This window comes from Triturus cristatus, chromosome 6 (assembly GCF_964204655.1).
Source record: "Triturus cristatus chromosome 6, aTriCri1.1, whole genome shotgun sequence".
In the NCBI taxonomy this organism is placed as follows: domain Eukaryota; kingdom Metazoa; phylum Chordata; class Amphibia; order Caudata; family Salamandridae; genus Triturus; species Triturus cristatus.
Genome location: NC_140589.1, coordinates 111,517,714 through 111,541,460, shown reverse-complemented (window position 1 = coordinate 111,541,460; position 23,747 = coordinate 111,517,714). Strand labels below are relative to the sequence as shown.

At 45.0% G+C, this 23,747-nt stretch overlaps 1 protein-coding gene across 2 annotated transcripts in view; it reads right to left on the bottom strand.

Moving 5' to 3' along the window:
- Positions 1 to 23,747, bottom strand: part of POLR1C (RNA polymerase I and III subunit C) — a 59,193-nt gene that overhangs the window by 6,623 nt on the left and 28,823 nt on the right. The window contains exons 2-6 of one of the 2 annotated variants that reach the window (XM_085610322.1): positions 23,568 to 23,639; positions 22,213 to 22,320; positions 20,418 to 20,550; positions 10,640 to 10,759; positions 5,785 to 5,937 (exon numbers count right to left, since the gene is read on the bottom strand). In XM_085610322.1, coding sequence (XP_085466448.1) covers positions 5,785 to 5,937; positions 10,640 to 10,759; positions 20,418 to 20,550; positions 22,213 to 22,320; positions 23,568 to 23,639 — 586 coding nt within the window. The remainder of the gene's footprint in view (positions 1 to 5,784; positions 5,938 to 10,639; positions 10,760 to 20,417; positions 20,551 to 22,212; positions 22,321 to 23,567; positions 23,640 to 23,747) is intronic. The other variant, XM_085610323.1, reaches the window with a different exon arrangement.

Sequence of the window (23,747 nt, the reverse complement as noted above, 5' to 3'; positions counted from 1 at the left end):
GGGCTCTCGCCATCTTGAAGATGGGAGGCCCTACCCTATCAGGATTAGGCTACTGCCCCCCTCCCACAGGAGAGAGGCAGGATAGGGGGTGTACCCACCCCAGGACAAGGACCCATTGGTCCCTGGCCTTCACCTACCTGTAACGCCCCTAAATCTAGTATTTAGGGGCCCCCTGAACCTTCCTTCCTCAGATTCCAGATAGAAAAACGACAAGAAGAGCAAGAAGAACAAAGACCTGCCCTGCAGCTGCTAAAAAGAGAAGAAGACACCAACTGCTTTGGCCCCAGCCCTACCGGCCTGTCGACTCTCGAACCTGCACCAGCGCGGCATCCCACGTGGCCAGCAACCTCACCAACCCCGGAGGACCTGGCTACCTTTTAGCTCTAAGCCCCTGGGACTCCCACGAGTAGAGGCTCTACTCAAGAAACCTACTTGCTATCCCTGGCACCAGCCCGGGACCGCGGACCCAACACACTCTGCACCAGCCAAGCCTGGCCAGTGCCGGAGTGGACAAAGACCCAGAGGACGACCCCACGGCGACTGTGACCCAGAGTCCGGCACCCAAGGACCCCCCTCGACATCCCGGAAGAAGCCTGCAGCCTCAGAACCAAGTGCCACCCCAGCCGCGATCAACCAGAGGGTAAGATTCCCGACGTCAAAAGGCACCCCTGCACCCGGCGCCCTGCGACCCCATGTGCCCAATCCCGGGGTACCCACCTAACCTACAACTACCCAACTTACCTCTCGAAGTGGTGGTGGCACCTGAAACATCCTCGTCCCCGAGCCTGCAGCCTCTTTCCAAACCGGAACATTCCCATTGATTTCCATTGAGCGCCCTAAGGCTCAAAAGCACCCTGCACCCAGCCGCCCGAGTGGCCCTGGCAGTGCCCTCTCTACACTAACCTACTTCCCCACTTGCCCTGAGTAAGTGACCAGGAGCCCAGCTCCCACAGCCGCGTGGCTTGCCAGACAGCAGCCACCAACCAAGGCCCCCCTATCCCTCATAGGATAACATTGGGCCCAACTCTCTCTGCACCCGGCCGTCCTGAAACCGCTGAGGGTGAACCAACTGTACCTACCTGACACTGGGGGACCCCTGAGTCCATGCCCGGAATTTCAACACTACCAGTCGAGTACTTACCCTTAAACCGCTAACTTCATTTTCCTCATAGGGTAACATTGACTGGCTTTTTCTTCAAAAATCTTCTAAGTGTGAACTTTTCAAAACTGCAAAAATTCACCAAAAATCAGCCAAGTGACAAAAACGAATTTACTCACCTGCTCCTAGGTGAGCTCCCAGTGCTGGATCTTGGTGCCCAGCCCTGACTCTGAAAAGTGTTCACAACTATACTTACTTCTAACTCATTTTTCTCCCATAGGAAACCATTGTCTGCTTTTCTGTGAAATTTCTTCTAAGTGTCTACTTTTGCAAATTTGAAATATTCTTTTAAAATCGTACCATTTCTGCAAACGAAATTACTTACCTGCTTTTGATAAGGACCCCAGTCCTGGGTCTAGGCACCCAGTCCTGGATTACTAAAGTAACGATAAAGTACTCTACCTGCAATTTGAATTTCTTGCCATAGAGATCCATTGAATGTTTTCTGTGAAATATTTTCTAAGTGCTAACTTTTGAAATAGCTAAATATTATTTAAAAATCATTACAGTTATTAAGTCGACTTTCATCACTTGATTCTGAATACTGACCCCAGGCTGGTTCTAGGACCCAGACCTGGAATTCCAAAAGTAATCTGAAAAGTAATTTATTACAAATAACCTGAATTTACCATTGAGCTCAATGCATTGTTATGTTTAGGAAATAGGATTGTTTATTGCAACCAACTGTGACTGTTTACACAAATTTATTGCTTGAAACAAAAGTATTTATATTCAACCTCTCATTCTGAGAAAGTATATTTTTACCCCCTTGTGGTTCTAAAAATAAAACAAGCATATATTTTATATATACAAATCATTGGCCTAGAGTTCAGTTATTGAGTGTGTGAAACCATTTGCTGATTGAGTGTGTACAATAAATGCTTTACACTGTCCTCTGGTACTGCCTTACTGCTCGACCAAGCTACCACTTTTGAGAGTAAGGTCATACCTAACTTTGACCTCTATCAGCCTCTGGGGGACTGTGGACTCTGTACACCCTGTACCTATTAGGGAACAGTATATACAGAGCCACTTTCTCACACCATCTCCTACTGTAGATGGGGTGGGGACTTCCACTGTAGATATGTGTGGGAACGAGTTCGAAGTGGGGATTCCGAAGACGTTCTTTTATACATCAAAGTAATCTCAAGAATGTGCCATGTACAATAAACCTGCAATAAAGACATAAACCTGTGTATAAGAGGCCAGGCCTCAGAGATGCAGTTAGAGCACCTCGTGACGATACCTTGCTGTCTGATCTGATGTGTTCTGCTCCGACGGAATAAAACTTTGTTTCCTGCCTTCCAGTCTCCGGCGCCTGCCTCTTTCATTGGTAAATTATCGAGTGGTATGAGAGGCGATTACCGCCGGGCAATACTTGAAAGGTTATCGACTGAAACTGCCGTTACCATTTAACAGCGTGGCCCCATGCAAAGTAGGGAATCATTTTGACTTTGCGCCTGTGCCATACTACAGATGTGGGTGCAGAGGCAAACATGGCCTTAGTAGGTGAACTGACAGTGCACACCTTGAAGGCAGCCATCTGGAAGAGAGAAAGAGGGTCCCCTGGACATTCCCCTGCAGTCACCTGCTGCACCAATCTGCAATTGGATCTATCTCCCTTCTTCAAAGTGCAGGTGGATTGTCGCCTGCAGTGTGAAATACTGAGCAGCTTTGAGGCACTGTTCCATATTTCGCTGAATGTCCTACCCCTAGAGCAGCGAGAGTTCGCCGCTGTCCTGGGGCCAGCACATTTATTTTAACAGGGCGCAATGACCTTGTTTGCATCTGGTCCATTTGTTTAAAGGTGCACAGTGGCACAAAGAGTGCGCCCTATCACTTATATGGGCCCAGAGTGGCCATGATGTAGTGCAGGTTGGGTAGAGCCTAGTGTTAACCATGATAAACAGTTTTACCTTCAGGCCTAATCTCTCAGGTGAGGCCACTCAGTAGAACAAGAGACATAACAAGATGCTGTGGCCAGTGACAGCTCCACAAGTCCAGATACAGTGAATTTGGTGGACTGGGGAAAACTAATTATACTGTTGGGAACAGGTAGGTAAGAGGTAACTTGACAACTCCAGTTTGGAGACTCTTCTGCCCAGGCAGAGATGACAAATGTGCATAAATCTCATATTTGAAGTTTTTTTTGCAAAAAAGTTATACGTTTACCAATATATTTGATTTTGTCAATAAATAATTCAATCCGAAGAATTTGATTTTCCAGCCCTTAAAAAAGCCAGGTTATGGAAATGTACATTTTATACCTAAAGCGGGCCTTTATAAAATAAGAACAGTCGTTCCAGCCGATGCAGTAAAAAGCATGTTTGAATCCAGTTACTTCAGAGACACAGTTGCCCCATGTCTGGTATGTTTAACGTCTACACATTCCACACCTGGATATTGTATGCCTCTAGGGATTACTAACTTATCTAATATTCGAAACAGGTTTTAAACATGCCAAAGGGGTTTGGTTTGACATATGCTTGCTGCAGTTTGGCTTGCAGCCTCTCAGGGTTGATGTTATGTTTTACAGTCATGCATGAGGACCATCTAAACTCACATCAAAGCCTACACGTGACATTTGGCATGTGTCACTGGTGCATTTTCTGCAAAACTGTCCTCTGCCTTGAACTAAGAATCACATAGGACAATTGGGATTAGCCGATTATTTAGCATGTTTAGGAGTCAACGTATGTGCACTGGGTGGTGTTTAGCAGCATCCCAGCGGCCATGGTCCAAACATACCACTACATCCTGTCTAAAACATGGATAACAATGCAAAAAAATGTACCTCCCTACACAACATGCGTGCTACAATTTCCTGTAACAGCCATTCACCTAGTTCAAAGAGAAGGAACAAAAAGCACTTGTAGTTATCACACTGTCAAGCTGAAGAGGCCAAATCAAAAATACAGTGGGTGCCTAGAAGGGGCAACCACATTCAGAGGGGAGGTATAGACAGTACAATCACAGCTGTGGGCTAATAATGCACTTATTTTTTAAATCTATTTTTGTTTTTCAAATAGAACGTGGAAGAAAAGACAAAACCAAATTATACACTATACAGAGCGTAATGTGCTATGCAAGCCATGAGAGGGGAGAAACAGTCTACAATTGCAAACACTCAAGTCATAGTACATCAAAGATCCCTACAGCATCATATAACAGTCTCACGTATCTTGCATTTTCAGACAGTAACAGGTGCAATAAACTGCCAAACGTGATGAGAGCTAGCAAATTATTCGTTTGAAGGTTTGTCAAAGAATAAGTCTGTTTATAGAATCACAGTATCTGACTGACAGAGCAGATTCTGAAGACATGCCTTACAGTCAGACTCTTAACCGGTCTTCTCACCCTGTTTTTAGATGTCAATGGATTTGTCTTTGGCAGCAAAAGGGAAAAGGACAGCAAACCGGTCGTAGCGTGCTGGAACCGATGACGTCGTCTGCAGTGAGGATACTTATTTGAGTTGATGGGTTAAATTTAGAAACGTAAGAAAATTCCGACCTCAGACAAGGGGGAGGAGAAATAAGGCTTGGATTACTGTCACTACCAGCCCAGGAGACCTCAGACAAGGGAGAAGAAACCAGGCTTGGAGTACTGTTGCTACCAGCCCAGGAGACCTCAGACAAGGGAGAAGAGACCAGGCTTGGAGTACTGTCACTACCAGCCCAGGAGACCTCAGACAAGGGAGAAGAGACCAGGCTTGGAGTACTGTTACTACCAGCCCAGGAGACCTCAGACAAGGGAGAAGAGTGACCAGGCTTGGAGTACTTTCGCTACCAGCCCAGGAGACCTCAGACAAGGGAGAAGAGTGACCAGGCTTGGAGTACTTTCGCTACCAGCCCAGGAGACCTCAGACAAGGGAGAAGAGTGACCAGGCTTGGAGTACTTTCGCCACTAGCCCAGGAGACCTCAGACAAGGGAGAAGAGACCAGGCTTGGAGTACTGTCGCTACCAGCCCAGGAGAGCTCAGACAAGGGAGAAGAGACCAGGCTTGGAGTACTGTTGCTACCAGCCCAGGAGACCTCAGACAAGGGAGAAGAGAGACCAGGCTTGGAGTACTGTCGCTACCAGCCCAGGAGACCTCAGACAAGGGAGAAGAGTGACCAGGCTTGGAGTACTTTCGCCACTAGCCCAGGAGACCTCAGACAATGGAGAAGAGACCAGGCTTGGAGTACTGTTGCTACAAGCCCAGGAGACCTCAGACAAGGGAGAAGAGAGACCAGGCTTGGAGTACTGTCGCTACCAGCCTGGAGACCTCAGACAAGGGAGAAGAGACCAGGCTTGGAGTACTGTTGCTACCAGCCCAGGAGACCTCAGACAAGGGAGAAGAGAGACCAGGCTTGGAGTACTGTCACTACCAGCCCAGGAGACCTCAGACAAGGGAGAAGAGAGACCAGGCTTGGAGTACTGTCGCCACTAGCCCAGGAGGCAGAAGTAGAGGCCAATTCCAAAAGCTAACAAGCCACTGACCAAGTGTGTACTGGCGGACCAACTGTACAGAGATGGAAGAGTTGCTAAGTGCTCTCAGGAATCAAACTTGTCCGTACCTATGCATATTTTAATGTGGGGAATTAGACTTACAATAGTCAAATGTGGTCTGACAAGCGAGATCTTACCTATCCCTTTCACACAATGCATGACGATGTCAAGCTCCTGCCCTGGGCGGAGCTGCGCTATCAGGATGTCGTCATGGACCGGGCACAGGTCAGCCTTTGGAAACAAGTCCACCTGATTTCCAATCGGGACCCACTTCATGTGCTTTGTATAAACTGGAGAAAAAGAAAAAAAGTACATCATCTGTTAAGGAATGTTTCTGGTGAAATATCAAGCAAGCATCGGGAAAAATACACAGGGGAGGACCTACCTTAAAACGACAACTAGCAACTATCTGCAAAAGAGAATGCTGCTCGTCCCAAAGACCTAGTGCAAATAGGTTAAAACCCACCTAGCCCAAAAAGTCTTACACATAGAACTGCACAATACTCTTTTTCAAATATTCATTGGGCTGTTTACCTTTCCAGCTGTTCTCTGTGAAGTAAGCCAGCCCATGTACAAGTAATAAATAAAACCGAATACTAAAATCTATAGTAGTCTATTTGCACAATATAAGCGTATTTCCTAGTTGTTTTCTTAAGCAAGACTTAAAGTGTGGAGATGGGCATTGATGTCTATGTAACAGGTTCTTTACATTTTCTGTTTGGTCTTCTACTCGAAGCAGGCTTGAGAAGTCACGATTCCAAGGTTAAACGCTCAGGCATTAAAGAAGGGAATTTGCCATCGGAGGTTCTTTCTGAATTCCTGAGAGAGGGAGAAGGAGAGGGGAGAGAGGGCGAGGTAGGGGAGAGAGGGCGAGGTAGGAGAGAGAGAGAGAGGGAGAGAGAAACTAGAACACAATTTTATATATAAAAAAGTGCCCAAGAGTTAGTAGTTTTTAAGGCACACAAACCAATCAGCCATGCATTTGACTGAACAACCCACGCTAAAAATCATTTTAAAGCTGAAAGGAAAAACTGTGCTCATACAAGAGTGAAAACTGCCTCTGGCACTTTAAGAATTGCAGACTGCCCCAGCCCCATAATGCCCCGCAGAATAAGTCAGTTCGTTTTTACTCTTTCACATAGCTAGGATTCCCACACTTTCTCAGAAGCTACTTTAAAGTTTATTTTTAGGTTTCAATATTTTCATGGTCAAACACAAATGGCCTGGCAGTCAAATACAAATCAGCCACCGCAAGCAGTGGCAATCCACCCATCTGGTGCTATGGTGCTGGCTTGCGAATGCTTTGCCTAATTCCCTCTCTAATTAGACTGCCTGACCTTACAGGTTTTACCGGAAAACAAATGTCACGGATAGTTTAGTTATGTGTAGCAGCTGATGGAGCTGAGGGCTCAAACTACTGGCTTCACTGGCACTGCGCAGGTAAGAAGAGAGTGACTGCTCACAGCCCCGCCTCACACATTCAAAATACATAGCTGCACTAGCCACAGGGAGCGCAGCATGAGCCACTGCAGAGGTTCAGGACTTGTCAATCAGGCGCCCTTGAGCCCTATGAAAAGCCAGGATTGATAAGGAGGTCCCGCCTCTAAGTGTATCCTGGCTGCTCATTTGTCAGAAGCTTGGGAACCTGCCTTGTACAAGGGAAAGCTTCCAATCGGTGTAGCTTCCGCTTGTTTTTTCTGGTGTGGAGAGCAGTTTCCAGAAGGTTAGTCGAGGTGCAGCACTGGGGAATGACAATAAATGACATGCTGCATATTAACACTTTTTCTTTTATTTGCAGCCCCTCAGATCAGTCGGGAATTGCTGAGTTTAATTATAACAGTGATTTTTAGGTTTTGTTTAGAGTAGGTTAATGGCAATCAAAACAACATTCTGCTTCAGATCATGCTGAACATTATTGTACCATATAATATCTGAGAATATCAGGTCAAAAAAGAAAAAAGTCACTAAGAAACATTAAATATGTTTAAACAAAAAGTAAAGGTTATTCATAAGAATAAAAAAAGAGGGTCAAATTATGTGATGGTATTTTTCAAAACTTAAGCCGCTAATGCGAAGTCTGAAAGCCAAACATTGTTTTAAGCACTATTACATGGTGAGGCTTGTACCGCACCCAATCGCATATGTTCAGGTCAGATTTGGTTGCGCAGCGTCAGAGTGAGTTACAGTTTTTAACCTGCATTTTAATGAGGACTTCTCCCCCCACTCTAAACATGTATCCTACAGTCTATGTGCAATATCGGCCAAACTGTAACCTTCCCAAAGCATCAATCTTAGCACATGATTGATCATGTTTGTGCTCCCATAAACCCTCTATAAAAACTTAACTCCTGTTGTTTGGTCTGATCAGTTTTTTATTCAATTTGGGGAGAGGGTGTAGCCTTACGGCTAGAGTGGTTGACCTCGAAGCTGGGAAACCGGGTTCGAGTCTCGGCAGCGACACTCAACATCCTGTGATTCTGAGCAAATCATTTAATCTCCCTGTGCCTAACAAAAACAAATGTGTCCATCTGTAACGAAACTGGTGCTCATGTAAAGCGCTCTAATATCCTCAGGTCTAGTCCGTGCTATAAAAAAAATAATGTAAAATCATGTCTAACTATCTCAAACAAGTTCCCCAAGTAGTGCGCATAGTGGCATCCGATGGCAGGCCAGTCCAAGTATCCTATCTGGATTAACTTCACTCTTCACACAAAACCTAATTACAAAATCTCGCTCACTTTTTGGTCATCTTTGAGTTCTCAATCAACTAACGCCAAAGACAGAGAGAACTGAACAACAATTTAATCCTGCCAAGAATGCCATGTACAAAAACTGCACACATACTCCTGAAAAAAGCTATAAAACTCCACAGTAAAAAAAAGCCATAGAAACAGCTTACATCAATTACTACTCTGGGAGGACCCACGATGCTGACAACGAACAAAAGGAACTATTTAAAATTATTCAGGGCATAACCGTGTCCATCATCTGCATCCTCTCTCGCTACACTTTTCCCCAAGATATTTGCTATAATGTTTTAAATGAGAAAACAAATCAAGGCTCTGGACTCTTGAATGGGATTCACCAGCAATACCCATCACTGGTTCTCCTGCTACCATTCCAACCAACACCAGTTTGTTCACATGGGCACCTGGAGGTCCCAAAAGATCCCCAATGCCTGCAGAGGCCCCCGGGGTTCCATTTGATGTCCTATAATGTTCAACTGTTGCATGGAGCCTCTTGGTGCTAGACTTGTAGATTCACCAATATGCCAATGGTGCACAACTCAACTTGAAAGCCTTCTGCTTCAGACATACAATGCAATGCAAATACTGCATGCACATCATCCAGACCTGGATGCCCAGTGACTACCTAGTGTTCAACCCAAGACAGAACTCAGTTATTTTCTAAACCTGGCTCAAAGACAAACCTGGACAACTTTGCACCCAAACTTTGAAAAATTGCCAAGTCAATCGGATTCACCTTGGACACCAACCTCTGCTTCACAGAAGACATTGCAAAAATGACAAAGTGGTCCTCGATCTCTGTTCTAAAGAAAGTGAAATGGTTTCTTCCAGAAAGCGACTTCAAACCTTCACACTCTTACATTTGGATGGTGGTAATCCCTTGCTTCATGGACTCTCAGACTCCTCAACAGCCCTTCTGAAAGTCCTCCTACATGCCACAGTACGTCTCATCCAGGACCTAAAGAAACATGATCTAATCATCCCCATCCTGATGGAACTCTAGCTATCCTTGACAGACTGCATAATCTGCAAAATTAACTGCATCATTTACAGAGCCAGCACACCCAGTAACTCGGCATACCAGCTTATATCATAGACAAATCTTAACATCTTCTGAGGTTCTCAGCATACCCACAGCCATTACACCATCAGACTGAAGACAAAGAAGTGTAAAACAGAAACAAAGAGCAGGCCTTTTTCATCTATGCGACCTGGATCTGGAATAATATCTGTACATCCATGAGGGCTGCCCCAAAGCTGCCCCAGTTTAGGAAAGAGTTGAAGACTCACCTCTATAAAAAACATCACAGTGCATTAACCAGCCATAACCCAGCTTTCTGTTCTATTACCATAGAAATACTCTTATGCATACACACACACGTGGCAGACTCAGACCTTTCTCTTATTGCATTTGCTAAATGTAAATTACTCTCTCAATTAGACACCATCCCAGTGCTTCTGCTGCCTCATTATGGCCAGACACAGCTACCTCCACTCAGCCTTGTACTGAATAGCTCGCTCAGCTGAATGAATAGTACCTAGTCAGTTAAAAGAAGACGTGGCTTGATTAAGAAACCCAGATTAGACCCTACTTCTTTGTTCAGAAAAAGGCCCATTATACTTCTCCCTTTTGCTGCTAGGGTTTCAGGAAAATGAAGAGGCTATCTCTTGCTGACAATATATTCTTACAATATTTGTTTTTTAATATAAACATTTTATTGGCATTTCAGATTATGTGAAGACAAAAACTCATTTCTGGCATACAACTGATGGTATAGTAAGAATACATCAAAAACAACAATATCCATAGGTACCATGTCTGAATCAATAATGTGTACCCGCTAGATCCCATGGCGAACCAGGGCTTTCCTCTAGCAGCATAAACGTCAGTGACATACAAAGGCAGAATTCTACTAGCCAATTTATAGCAGTCTTGGTAGGAGCCTGAACCCTGCGCATCACATATGCGCTTCGAGGAGCAGGCATCTGTTTATGCGTCTGAGCCACCCTCTTAAAGTAGGAGGATGTGCAGCTCTAAAGCACAAGGCTGCACCGCACCGAGCCAGCACGAGACCAGGCTGTACCAGGACAGCTGGCTTCCAAGTATTATAGTTTGAGCAGCAACAAACCGTAGGAATGAGCGAGACAAATCAAGGTGTATATATTGTGTGCCCTTCTGGTGGCAGAGCAGCTAGGCCGTTTTAAAGCGAATTACAGGTAGAGAGATTTGAAAAGATGAAGTTACCTTTGTGGTTGAGGTACAGTTCATTTGGGTCTGAGGATTCTTTAGAAGCATGTGGGTTACGAGTGCATTTGATCTTCAGCTGGAACTGTAGGGTGTCTATCTCCGTTCCTTCCTCGTCCCCTATAGAAGGGAGGCAATGTAAACGGAAATGGATCAATTGAAGCATATTAGCACATAAAGTTTGGCTGAGTGAAGACTGTTGACATTTACACATTTTAGATGTAATGTTTCGAAGCTACATTTTCCCAATTGAGCTTAAAGCCTTTATTTGAACAGTTTACAATTAGCTTTTTTAAAGGAAGCCTCTCCTACTTACTGCAGTAGGTCTTCAATCTGTTTTGCATCTTGCATGTCAACATAACCTGTCAGTCAGATGTCAGTCATCAAAAACGTTATAGGAGTCTTCTATCTAACTGAAAAGAACAAGCTCCCAAGTCCTGATTCCTTCTTAGGCAGATAAATAATTCGCTATTAAAGGAGAATGTTCACATACAAAGAAAAAAAAAAAAAGATCAAAATCCTTATCTAATTATACAAACTGTATCTGCTCCAAAAAGCCGGAGGCATTAATTTGTTCAATTTTGGAGGTACCAGGGACGAGTGCATACCTTCCTATGTCATAAGAAATTGAAGCACCACCAAGTAGCATTATTATTTGAAAAAACACGGAAGTCCTTTGCTGAAGATGTGGTCAGGGCAGGGATCTGAGAGTGTTCTGAAGTGTACGAACTGCATGGTCACTGCGATTCCTTGAGTGGTGATGGTGGGCCAGGTGGGCCTCTGGGTATTGGTAGAGATGGGCAGGAATGCTGTAAGGATCCAGTTGGGGCTCAACGTTTTCATAGATGCTGGTGATTTTGTTGCTGAAGAATATGGACAGCTGGATTCAGAGGTCCTGGAAAGTGGTTACGCTGGTGGAGCATGCTGCCAGAGAGGTGAAGTCTTTCACTATGGCAAAGGTTTCCTTGACGCCGTTGGTGCTGCTTTCGATGCGGTCGGTGAGCATGCAGCATTTAGTGGCTCTGATTTGCTGATAGTATTGTCTGATGATGGATTTGTAGGTGTTCTCGTCTAGGTCATTCTGACTTTGTCTCCATGGGTTCATTTTATTGGCAGCGGCGTTTGATAAGCCTGAGCTATTCCCATGCACCAGCTTGCCTGCGGTCTGGCTCTCATGGCTTTAAGAGGAGCGAGGGTATCTGTGCAAATGGTAATCTAGGCGTTGAAATTGGAGATGGAATCAGGGAGGTTATATCGTATCAAGAAACAACAGCGTTCAAACCAGTATCAATACAATCAAATGGTTCGATTTGTCTGAATCTTATCTAATGGCAATCAATAAATATAGAGTAAACATATGCAAAAAGGACCGTACATGCAACAGAATGGGTTTAGTTTCGAATTACATAAAAAACAATCTGTACAAATTACTTATAGTTTTTAGGAAAACGGTGCTCAATAGTGAAAGTAATCATACAGAGCATAATAAGGCAAACAAAAACCGCGGAAAGCTGGCAAGAGAATGATTATATTTAAAATATGGCAAAAGACAACAAATGTTGATTCCTAATTTCATATCTATTAGCAGGGGACCATGCTTGATTATTGTAAAAATTAAAAAGTTCAACGCTCCTTTAAGGCCATTTGGTTTTGGAAAGAGTCTTTATGCCACAAGATGTCAACGTTTTGACAGTAAAGGGCTTTGAGGGTCATCAGCAGGAAAAAAGGACTGTTGCAAGCACAATGTTGTTCTTAAAACTTGAAATTAATATGAAATATGATTTAAAATAAGTGCAAAGTGTTTTTATTGTTGCTATTACAATACATCTCCTAAAAAAATTATTTATACAATTGCCCAATATATGAAACGGCAAAGAAGCCTGAAAATAAGGGATAAGCGAGAGTAGGATAGAAAAAGAAGAATAAGGAAGGCATGTATGTGTGTGCAGTCGCCTGGTGTGAGTTGTGATAACTTTCATGCGAGTGGGATCACATGTAGAGCACCTGTGCGGCTCAGCGTAGAGTAAGATATCAATGTCTAAGGAATAATCAGGGTCATATTAAGGTCATGGCCAATAGGCCCATGCAGCAACAAGAAAAGACCAGTAAAAAAAAAAAAATATGTCAGATGACTTACTGGAATTGCTTATGGAATCTTTGGAGCAGTATGAACCAGCGATCATGAGGGTAAGGAGCTGGCATCAGCAGTATGCATGTAAAGGGAATTATAGCCTGCAGCTGGGGTAAGCACTGCAAATGTTCACGGAAGGCAGGCTCACATGAAAATAAAAGGCCACAGCAGTCTCTCATGCAAATGAGTGAATCCCATTGCCCCTGAGCCAGCGCGTATTACAGACGCAAGCGCAGAGGCAAAGAAGCTCTCAGGTGACACACCTAATGGCAGCCCTCTGGAGGGGGGGGGGGGGGAGGGGTCCCATTAACCCTCCCAGATATCCACTTGCAAGCAGGTGCAGTCACTCACTGCACCCGCCTGCAAGGTGATCTCTAATCCCCCTTCAAAGTGCAGGCGGGTTGCCGCCTGCACTGTGAAAACATGGAGCGGCTTTAAAGCAGCTGCTCTGTTTTTCACAGGAATGCGGGCCCCCCAGGGGGCAGCACAGGCACCATAATGTGGCGCATTTTTATTTTTTGCGCTTGGTGCACCATTTAAAAAGTGCTCCCAGTGCAAACAATGAATATGCGCCATTAGCATAACACGGGCCCAGGTAGTACGCCAGCATGATGGCTTACAAACTAATGAGCAGATAACACTCTATAAGGCAAATTGTTATCACATTTGGATATGTTCGTGGCTACATAACGATCTTGTTTGGAATGATGACCGATTTTACGAGTTAGCCCTGAGGATGTCTGGTAAAAGACGAAACATGTGTTGGCTAGAAGTGGAGGCACGGAGTATCAGAATAAAAATGAACACCAATATTCAGTCAAGGTTTGGCCTATTTTTTGGGGTGTCAGGGGTTTCCCTCTCTAAACTCCACCCAAGTTTAACATAATTTTGGGTTTTTCACCACAATTAGCTTTCCTTTAAAATGTTTCTTTTAATTTTGATATACTTGTATTTCCTTAAAATGATCTTTCCTTAAAATTGGTTTTCTTTAAAATTGGTTCTCCATGATTTGGTTTCCTTTAATGTGGTTTCTCAGTTTTTGTTTTTCCATTAACTCACATACATCAGTGTGAGGCATACAGTCACAATTAGAAATATGTACAAATTGACAAGTGGCAAAACACATACAACCCCTCCTAATATGCTCTAGCAAGAATTGGCCCAGTCAAAATCTAGTAGCCCAAGGTTTGTCATGGGGGAAAGCAACACAAACTCTCTTGTTTACTACAATAATGTCTAAGATTCCATACAACAATACACTTGTCTACATACTTTAACATGTGTAATATCTATCCACTGCTAAAGGCACATGCTTTTCTCAAAAAATAACTTGTGCCTATTGCCTTTTTCATTACCTTCCATAATAAAGAGACCAGACATACGGCATGGTACACAACTTTTGCCAATTAACCAATCAGGAATATAGCCTTTCTTGTTCACTTCTTGTCAACTAACCAACTCAGGCATGTTGTATTGAGCATAAACTTTCCTAGAATGAAATAGTCATAAAATTACAAATATGTATACAATTACAGTTGACAAAACAATATACAACCACCCTCAGCTAGCATTACAGATTCTAACAGTGTCAATCTTCTACACCAATGATACTCAAAGTTCCCCTCCCCCAACCTTTACATGTGGCCCCCTAGTCAACAGCAGCACTGGGCTGCTGTCTACCCCACTCAGCACTGATGCCCCCTGTGCTGAGCCCTTCTTTGGAAATTTGGGGTAGTTTGTGCTTTGGACTCCATAACTTTGTTTCCACATAAGGTATCCAGGCCAAATAGGTGTCCTTTTTTCATAACATCCTGGGCATTCTAAAAGTACCCAGGGTTTGTGGATTGACCTGGAGAGGATTGAGACATAGGCAAAATATAGCTAAATTTCTTGGGGAAAAATAGGAAAAAAGTGCTCTGGATAAAAGTGTCTGCTTTTCCCCTAAAAATGGCATCAACAATGGTTTGCTGTGCTAAAGTCACCATCTTCCCAGCTTTCACTAACATGCAGAGCTGAACCAAAAAAAATATGGAATCTCAGTTTTAGCATTTTTCAAAGAGGTAGCCTATTTTTCCTATTTGTTGTGCTCTCAGCCTACTTCCAGTTTGTAGTTGAAACCAGTGTGAAACTCATGGGCGATCCAGAGGAGCTATACATTTCTGATAAGTAGACTATATTCTGAATTCAGCAAGGGGTCAAATGTGTAGATACCTCAAGATTTTCCCAAGAAAGTAACTGTTGAAATCAAGAAATACTGAAGTGAGTTGGAAAACAAAACCGGCCATTTAACAAAGTTTTCATCTGTAACTTTTTGTCACAATGGTCAATTTACAAAAGCAATATACCATTACGTCCGCTAGGCCTTTCTGGTTGCGGGGATATATAGGTTTTGTAGTTTTTCCAAAACCCTAGGTACCCAGAGCCAACAACTGAGCTGCACTGTACAATGGTTTTTCACTGTACACAGACTATAGACCAATTCATATGGTGAAATACACAGAGTAAGATTATGGGTATCAAGGAAATCCGCAGGTTTCTGAAGTGGGCAAAGGATATGGAGGTTTGGATCAGTGGTTATTTGTACATCTCTGAATTTGTGGGTACCTGTACTAGCATAGGATTTTAAGAGTATTTTTCAAAATGTCTTCTTTCTTCCACACAGGCTTACCTTTGGAAGGCACAAATGCATCGAAATCCAATTGGTAATAACAAATATCCTACTATTCTATGCTCCCACATGCTTTCTGATAAAAAATGGTACCTCACTTGTGCGGGTAAGGCCTGGTGCCTGAGACTGAAAACGACCCAAACCACAACATGGATATATCACATTTTTCCACTCAAAACGTACCCGTTTTTTGCACAGTAGGTAGCTGTGGAGTTTTGGGCCCCAGCTCAGCCGACACCTAGGCAAACCTAGCAAACCTGTACATTTTTGAGAAATGGGCACCTCTGGAAATCCAGGATGGGGTGACGTGCATGGCTCTCGCCAGGTTGTTTTACCCAGAATCCCTTGCAAACTTCAAATTTTTAGCACAAAAAAAACAAAAAAAAAACATTTCCCTCACATTTCTGTGATGGAAAGTTCTGGAATCTGCAGGAGGCTACAAACTTCCTGCCACCCAGCATTCCCCCAAGTCTAATGATAAACATGGTACCTCGCTTGTGTGGGTAGGCCAAGTGCCCACAACAGGAAACGGCCCGCAACACAACATGGACACATCACATTATTCCACTCAAAATCGACTTGTTTTTTGCAAAGTGGTAAGCTGTGGATTTTGGGCCCAACTGAGCCGGCACCTCAGGAAACCTAGGAAACCTGTAAATTTTGTAAGACTAGATACCTAGTGCATACCAAGATGGGGAAGACTCGCAATGCGCTCACTAAGTTATTTTACCTAGAATCCCTTGCAAACCTCAAACTAGGACTAAAATAAAAAAATAAACATACATGTCCCTCCCATGTCTTTGATGGAAAGTGAATCTGCGGGAAGCAACAAAATGTCCTTCTAACCAGCATTTCCCTAATCCTTCTAATAAAAATTGTATCTCACTTGTGTGGGGAGGCCTAGTGCTTGCGACAGGAAACAGCCCAAAACGCAACATGGATACATCATATTTTTCCACACAAAGCCGAGTTGTTTTGTGCAAAGTGGGCAGCTGTGGATTTTGGGTCGAACTCAGGCGGCACCTAGGGAAACCTATCAAACCTGCACATTTTTGAAAACTAGGGGAGTCCAAGGTGGTGTTCCTTGTGTGAATCCCATAAGGTTTTTTTTTTTTTACCCACAATGCTATGCAAACCTCAAACTTTGCGTGAAATGTCACGTGTTCCCTTATATTTCTGTGATAGAAACTTCTGGAATCTGCAAGAATCCACACAATTCCTACCACCCAGCATTACCCCACTTGTGCCTATAAAAACACTGACCCACTTGTGTAACTGGGCCTAGTGCCAGCGACAGGAATGGATCAAACCAAGGTCAACAGGAGCCCTTGTGTGGGGACTCCTAAACAGGCATGGAACACACAAAAGGTGATGGGAGGCTGCTTGAAATAAGTCTAACCACTGGCAATAGCTTGGGGTGCACACTGTGCCACTGGAACCAAGCTGTATCCGGCTCATGAGCACATAATTAGGGCGAAACCAGTTCTGGGTTGCTTGTGTTCCGGTTGAGGGAGGACCTGACTTGATAGTTCAGGCTGTACGGTTCCTACTGGAGCAGAGTTAAGACTGATTTGCATATAGCTAGGTCCAAACTGAGATGGCATGGTGTGCAAAATAACAATGGCTTGGGATGCGGCCTGAGTGCTTACCTGTGGCTGAGATTATTTCATGCATTCCATCCATCACGGTTTTGTATACCAACTTAACAGGCCAGTATTTAATTAAAGGTTAACTGAAGTTAAAGAAATAAAGTAACTAGGTTGTCCTGCACCACTTAACTTTAGGAACACCTTCATTTTTAAAAACATCTTGTAGCAAAAGTGTGAAAATATGATAAAGTATCTTCAAAATTCAAAAAGTATAAAGTCTCTTCAAAATTCAAAAATGTATTTCATTAACATGCAGAAGAACGGTTTCACCTTAGTACATCAAATTATATCAGTGCATTGAGGAGAATTTGTAGTTATGTGCAGTCTTAGGGTGGCCTGGGTTCCTATTAAACATGAACAACATTATAGTTTAACAAATCAAACAAAGGAGAAGGTTTTGTACAGCGCACATCTGGACCCGGGTCGGGAAGGCGAAGCCGGACCAATAGGGGCCCGGGTAGAGCGCACCCGGAGGTGGGAGCCCTGCCCCCGGCCCACAGCATGCTGGCAGGGCCGGCGGGGGCCAGGATTGGCCACCTGCAAACAAAGCAAGAACCCCCACCCCCGAAACAGGGGGCGAGGGGGGGAAGCGTGAGGGGAAGGTTAAAAAAAGGGGCCAACGGACCGAGTAAAGCACATCTCCCCCCCTCGCAGGACGAAAGAAAGTAATCCCAGTTTTTCAGGTTTCACATATTGCAATTCAGCCACTAGATGTATATGCTTCGCTTCTCCCACATCCACCTTCCTGCAAATACTCCCACTCAAATATCACGTTCCCCCTTCCCCAACCGCCACTCTGTTGGCATCAATGTGGCCCTCAGCCACATCACCGACCAAACCTTTTGACCCCTGGGAAAATGTTTGAGAGTACCTATGCTCCACTACACCAAGGTTTTGTTAGAGAGGGTAACCAACATCATTATTCCTGGCTACTATGGTAAACTGTGAGATTCCATGTAACTAAATACCAGTTTTCAGGCTTTAACACACTGTGGTAACAATCCACCCTTACAGGCCTATTCATTTTAACATATGTTTTTCGCAATAAATAAGTCTGACCCACTGCCTTTGTCGTAACTTTTCATAACACATCAGACCTGTGGAGTCCAGCAAATGGCATCATGGGCTCACCACCATCGCCCGCCCACGCCTCCTGCATTCAGGATACGCTTCCTGGCAAGGCATAAAGCACTCTTTTTTCAGTAGAAGCACAAATCCTAATGCCCAATTAAATGCTGTAGTTGAGGGATTCAACATGTGGTCAGAGCTAAAGCCCCTTTCCAGTGGAGCTCCCCAAGTTCATGTTCTGTAAATCACAAGGTTTAGCCACTGCTGCGCTATAAAGCCACACCTAAAAACGAGGAGTCGAAGGAGTCTCAGCCGCTGATCATTGCTTGCGATGCATTCCCGCTCATCACCGGCCCAGTGCGACACTCCAGAGAGGCCGTCCATATATAAATTAAGCCGTGGGCAAATCTGTCTACTTCCCTTAGCAGACACTGCACGAAATGCCCCAAAAATTAAGCAAATTGCCCGCTTTGGTATGCATAATACAGATCTGGCATTTCGCACCTTTTTTTAGAGCAAAATGCACCGCGACAACCTATTTCTCGTTTAATAATAATAAAAACAGAAAATCATAGGAAATGCGAAAATGAGACCTTGCATTTCATGTAACCATCTTTATTTGTTCTTCAAAATGTGTTTATTCCGTTTTTTAAATTAGAATACAAAGTCCAACCTGGCAGCATAGCTCCACGTGTTACCAACAGCATTCAAATGCGGGAGCGGCAAGTCCAGCAATTAAGAAATTTCAACATCAAGTATCAACCTTAACGCCAAATGACAGAAAAGACGCGAGGTGATGCCGGTGTTCACAGAATGGTGCACGGCCTTTCTACAACTCGAGTGTGCTCTCCTTCAACAGGAACACGTCCAGCCCGGCCTTCCAAGGCTAGCCCCCTGGGGACATAACACAAGCCCCCTCCCCCTCAATCCCCCCGCCCCCCACCCCGGTTGTGGCCTCCTCGGGCTTCATCAGTGCCCTGAAGCTCGAGTTATAGCTCATAGCGGGCCCGCGCCCGGGCGTCCACTTAGAGGAGCTCGAATATTTACTGGCAAGGGACGAGGATTGCGACGCAAGTACAGCGCTCATTGTGTTACCAGGGTGCCAGCACGGGGGCCGAAGCTTCCCTAATTGGGGTCTGGGACGCAGCACAGCGATCCAGTGTGGGGGCAGGTGTGCGGCCTCTGCGGCTGTAGTAGGAGAGCCCCATTACAGTGGGTGCGGAGGGGGCTGGACGCGTACACGCACGCACGCACGTAGGCACGCACACCTTAGATGACAAACAGAGAGGGAGGGACAGCCACAGGGGAGATGGCCCCAGAGACAACAGCGCTTCACGCGCGGTTCCCCCCACAGACGCCTTGGTCTCCTCCCCCGCACCTGGCGGCTCAGGTGCAGCGGTGATTACGGGTCTCTGGGAAGCCGGAGGTCCCTGCTCTGGGTATTGTTGGTGACTGGGTTGGACTTGGCGGTGCCAGCAATGCTGCGCCTCCAGCAGCATCCTCTCGTCACGGGAGTATTCAAGGCAGCTGGGCCGTGCACTTCCTGAGCGGATCCAGGCAGGTTACAATCCCACGGAGGTATCCACTCCTCCCCAGCTGCACCCTCTCCATGGAAGCAGCCATCACGGCGGTAGTCACGGCGCTGGGCCTAGCGGTTCTTGAGCGGATGCAGGCAGGCTCCTGTACTCAAAGAGTCTGGGGTCAGTCCTGCAGCTATCCCCTCATCGTCCATGCTCTGCAGCCTACCTTGGCTCCTGTACTCAAAGAGACTGGGGTCAGTCCTGCAGCTATCCCCTCATCGTCCATGCTCTGCAGCCTACCTTGGCTCCTGTACTCAAAGAGACTGGGGTCAGTCCTGCGACTATCCCATCATCGTCCATGCTCTGCCGCCTACCTTGGCTCCTGTACTCAAAGAGTCTGGGATCAGTCCTGCAACTATCCCCTCATCGTCCATTCTACAGCCTACCTTAGCTCCTGTACTCAAAGAGTCAGAGGTCAGTCCTGTGACTACCCCCTCATCGTCCATGCTCTGCAGCCTACCTTGGCTCCTGTACTCAAAGAGTCTGGGATCAGTCCTGCAACTATCCCCTCATCGTCCATGCTCTGCAGCCTACCTTGGCTCCTGTACTCAAAGAGACTGGGGTCAGTCCTGCGACTATCCCCTCATCGTCCATGCTCTGCAGCCTACCTTGGCTCCTGTACTCAAAGAGACTGGGGTCAGTCCTGCGACTATCCCATCATCGTCCATGTTGTACAGCCTACCTTGGCTCCTGTACTCAAAGAGTCTGGGATCCGCCTTAATTGGGATGAGCCCGAGCCGGTGCGCCAGGATCTCGTCTTGGATAATGGAGGTGTTGTTGTAAATGAAGACCTTCTCCACTGCCATTGTAGGTACCTGGGTATCAGAAAACAGAGGAATCAAGACAGAAGCACAAATCCAGAACCAATAGACACCTTTTGACTCTCCACCAACATGTCCACACAGACAAAACAAGCAACACCAACTTCCCCCCCAAAATAGAGAAAAACCTGTAACAAATCACAGTCCCTGCAAGGGTGGAGATTACCGTCTAGATGAAACCGTGGCTAGAACTGGAGATAGGATGGAATAGATTCAGTGCACGAAAGCCAGAGCGCGTGCAATTAAAAATAGCATTCAGAACGCAAACCCTTTTTCTCCCTAAGGAAATAAGTCCAGTGCTTGCCATGGGGCCCGCACCATGGCAATATTTATTTACATTGCTTCGAAAGCAGTCATTGGTGCTAATTTGATGACAGATACAGAAGGATAAAAAGCCCAGCCTGCATACAATGTTCTTAGCAGCAATTAATCTTCGCATAAGATAAAAGGATAAGGAGAAGCGGGGAAGAAACCAGTTTGCAAGAGCATGTTCATCTATCTGTTACCTGGGAGTGGTGGGAATAGAAAAGTGGAGGGAGTGGTGAGGGGATAGTGGTCTTGCATATGCAGCCAAAGAACAGTGCATAGGGGAGAATTAAAATGTCTCGGGGCAAAATTAGAGAGCAGGCTGCACGCTGAAGAAATTAAATCACAGCAGATCGCCACTCTGGTCTCTTGCAGGTCAATTACAAGAGAATAGAAGGCAGCAACTCTTCAAAGAATGATGCATTTAATTCGACATGCAATCTTTCCAAATCATCTTTAACGCTTCAATGAGGCTATTTTCAGAGATCAAGAGCCCCTCCCCTGATTAGGAGTGTATGGAATCTGCCAGACCATTGACCAGGGGAATTAAAGGATTACTGTAAAGTCTGTCAAACCATCAACTGTGTAGGGCAGCAGCTGCAGGTCAAAGGCCAGGTCTTCCACATGTTTATGTAATTTCCAGATTGGGTCACAATTCTAAGACCAAATCCCCCATACTGTATCTATATGCTGTGAGAACAGGACACAAAGCGCACCTAGCTGAGCCTGACAATTGAGCAACAAATTACTGCCTCTTTCTGCATGTAAAGACTGCAGAGGATAGGTTTCCAGAGACAAACAGTTGTTTTGCGACTATATTATCCCGTGTGAAACCAGAAACTTTGGGAGCATCCTGGAAGGGCGTGATCTAAAATCTATTCAACAAATGTCTCGGACGAAGGACCCTTTTCATATCATATCAAAAAATTAATCAGCACGATTCTAAATTGTTTCCTGATGTTTGTCTCATATCCCTGTTTCTGTCAAATAATTCACAAGGGAGTCTAATGCCAAAGGCTTGTAGGTCTCACCTGAACACGAGATGGAATGTTTGTCACTTTACCTACTTCTGCACGACACAACTCCCCTACAGCTACCACCACTGGACTTCCCTCCACCCTTCCCAGGCTTGAACACTGCAGACAGACGTGACCAGCTCAAGGTGTTATCGTATCTTTTGGCAAGTTGAAGTTGTCCATCTTAAAGCCCTGGCTTCTGTGAGTTAATATGTTTTGACTGCCATAAGCCACAGGAGTTTATGTGAAATTCCATACAGATTATGCAATACAAGGAAGTTGTCAGCACACTATTGCTCCCCACCAAGTGACCGACATTGACACAGGACGGTACCTCAGCAAGAAGGACGCGCCTGAAGGCGTTGGCAATCGCAGCATCAATCCCCACCATGTCAAACTCCAACGTACTGTCCTCCATCTTGACCACGTCTACGCGGAAGTTCTAAAATGTAAATGGAGGGTGGTAAGGTTCTGCAAGCATGGGGATGCAAGTCGTAACTCGACAGGCGAGGTTTGTCCAATGTCTGTCACAAAGTACCCAGTGACACCAAAAGAAGGCAATGCCCAAGGAAGAGTGAGCTTTGTGACAGAACTTCACCATAAAACGTCACTTTCAGAAACGTTCAGGTTAGTTTTGAACACCTTATCTAACTTCTACAGTTTTAGGAAAGGGACATTTTATAGAAGAACTCCATCTCAAAGAAAAACAATGTCTGTCTATACCAGGCTTCTCGAGAGAGAGTAGCCTGCAAGCTAGTCGCAGCTAGCCCAGCCTACTAAGAAACTTTTGCTTGGTTGAATTAATATATGGCTGTTATTTACTACCAATATAGGGGCATTTCACATTAACAAAACCATGTTTATATTACTGCTGGCAACCGTGCAAGATGAACGGCGGTGATCTCTGCTGGTAATCTTGCATATGGCGGCCAGTAACATAATCTGATCTGTTACACTCACTATTGCAACGCAGACATTAGGAGCTTGTGATGATCTTCACTGAACGTAAATAGCTCTTACGACAGAAGAGGGTGCAACCCCCTGCCCATTACTTTGAAGAGGTTAATATTGAAACAATATTGAAGCAAGTTATGGCATAAAGACCCTTCTCACAGCAACCGAAACACAACTGAGGCAACGTTTCTTGGCAGTCGTTTTTACTTTGTTAAACTCTGGTATCGTTCTACGAGTAGGAGTACGTAAAGGCACGGAGACAAGGTTGGGGTCAGCATATTCGTTCCACAGGACACTCTGTGACCCAAGTATCTACTGCACACTACCATCACAGACCTCCATACAGAATACCAAGGAGTGCTTCACGCATCTGTGTGCAAACGGGAAGCACAGGTTTGAATGGAAGGATGTCTAAAAAACCTAGAGCTGGACAGGATAAGCCCCGTAACTTACATATTTGCAAGCTCACTGTGAAAGAAATTGTAAATGAGTAATAGATGAATATTGGGCAGTCATCAGTGTGCACAAATCCAACCCCCTACCACCATCCCCAAATATTTCCAGAAAACTGAAAGGGAAATACAGCAACCAAAAGTATCTGTCATGTGAAAGTGGTAAATTTATGAGTAACAAAACAGAACCTGAAAATGTGTACCTAGCAAGCGAAGAACCACCATTGCCAAACATGAACTATGCCCGCCCAGCACAGCAGTAAACCAAACCAAAGCTCCTTACCTTTTCAAACTTCGCCTGGTCCCAGCTGTCATCGTATCCATGGTAATTCCCAGGGAAATCAGTTGTGTGCACCTAGAGTAAAATCAGAACAGATGAAACAAGAGTCAGCCTAGACTGACCTGATGGTGTCCTCTAGGTCAACACACTTGTTCCTTTTTGAGGATCCTCGTGTTGCGTGAC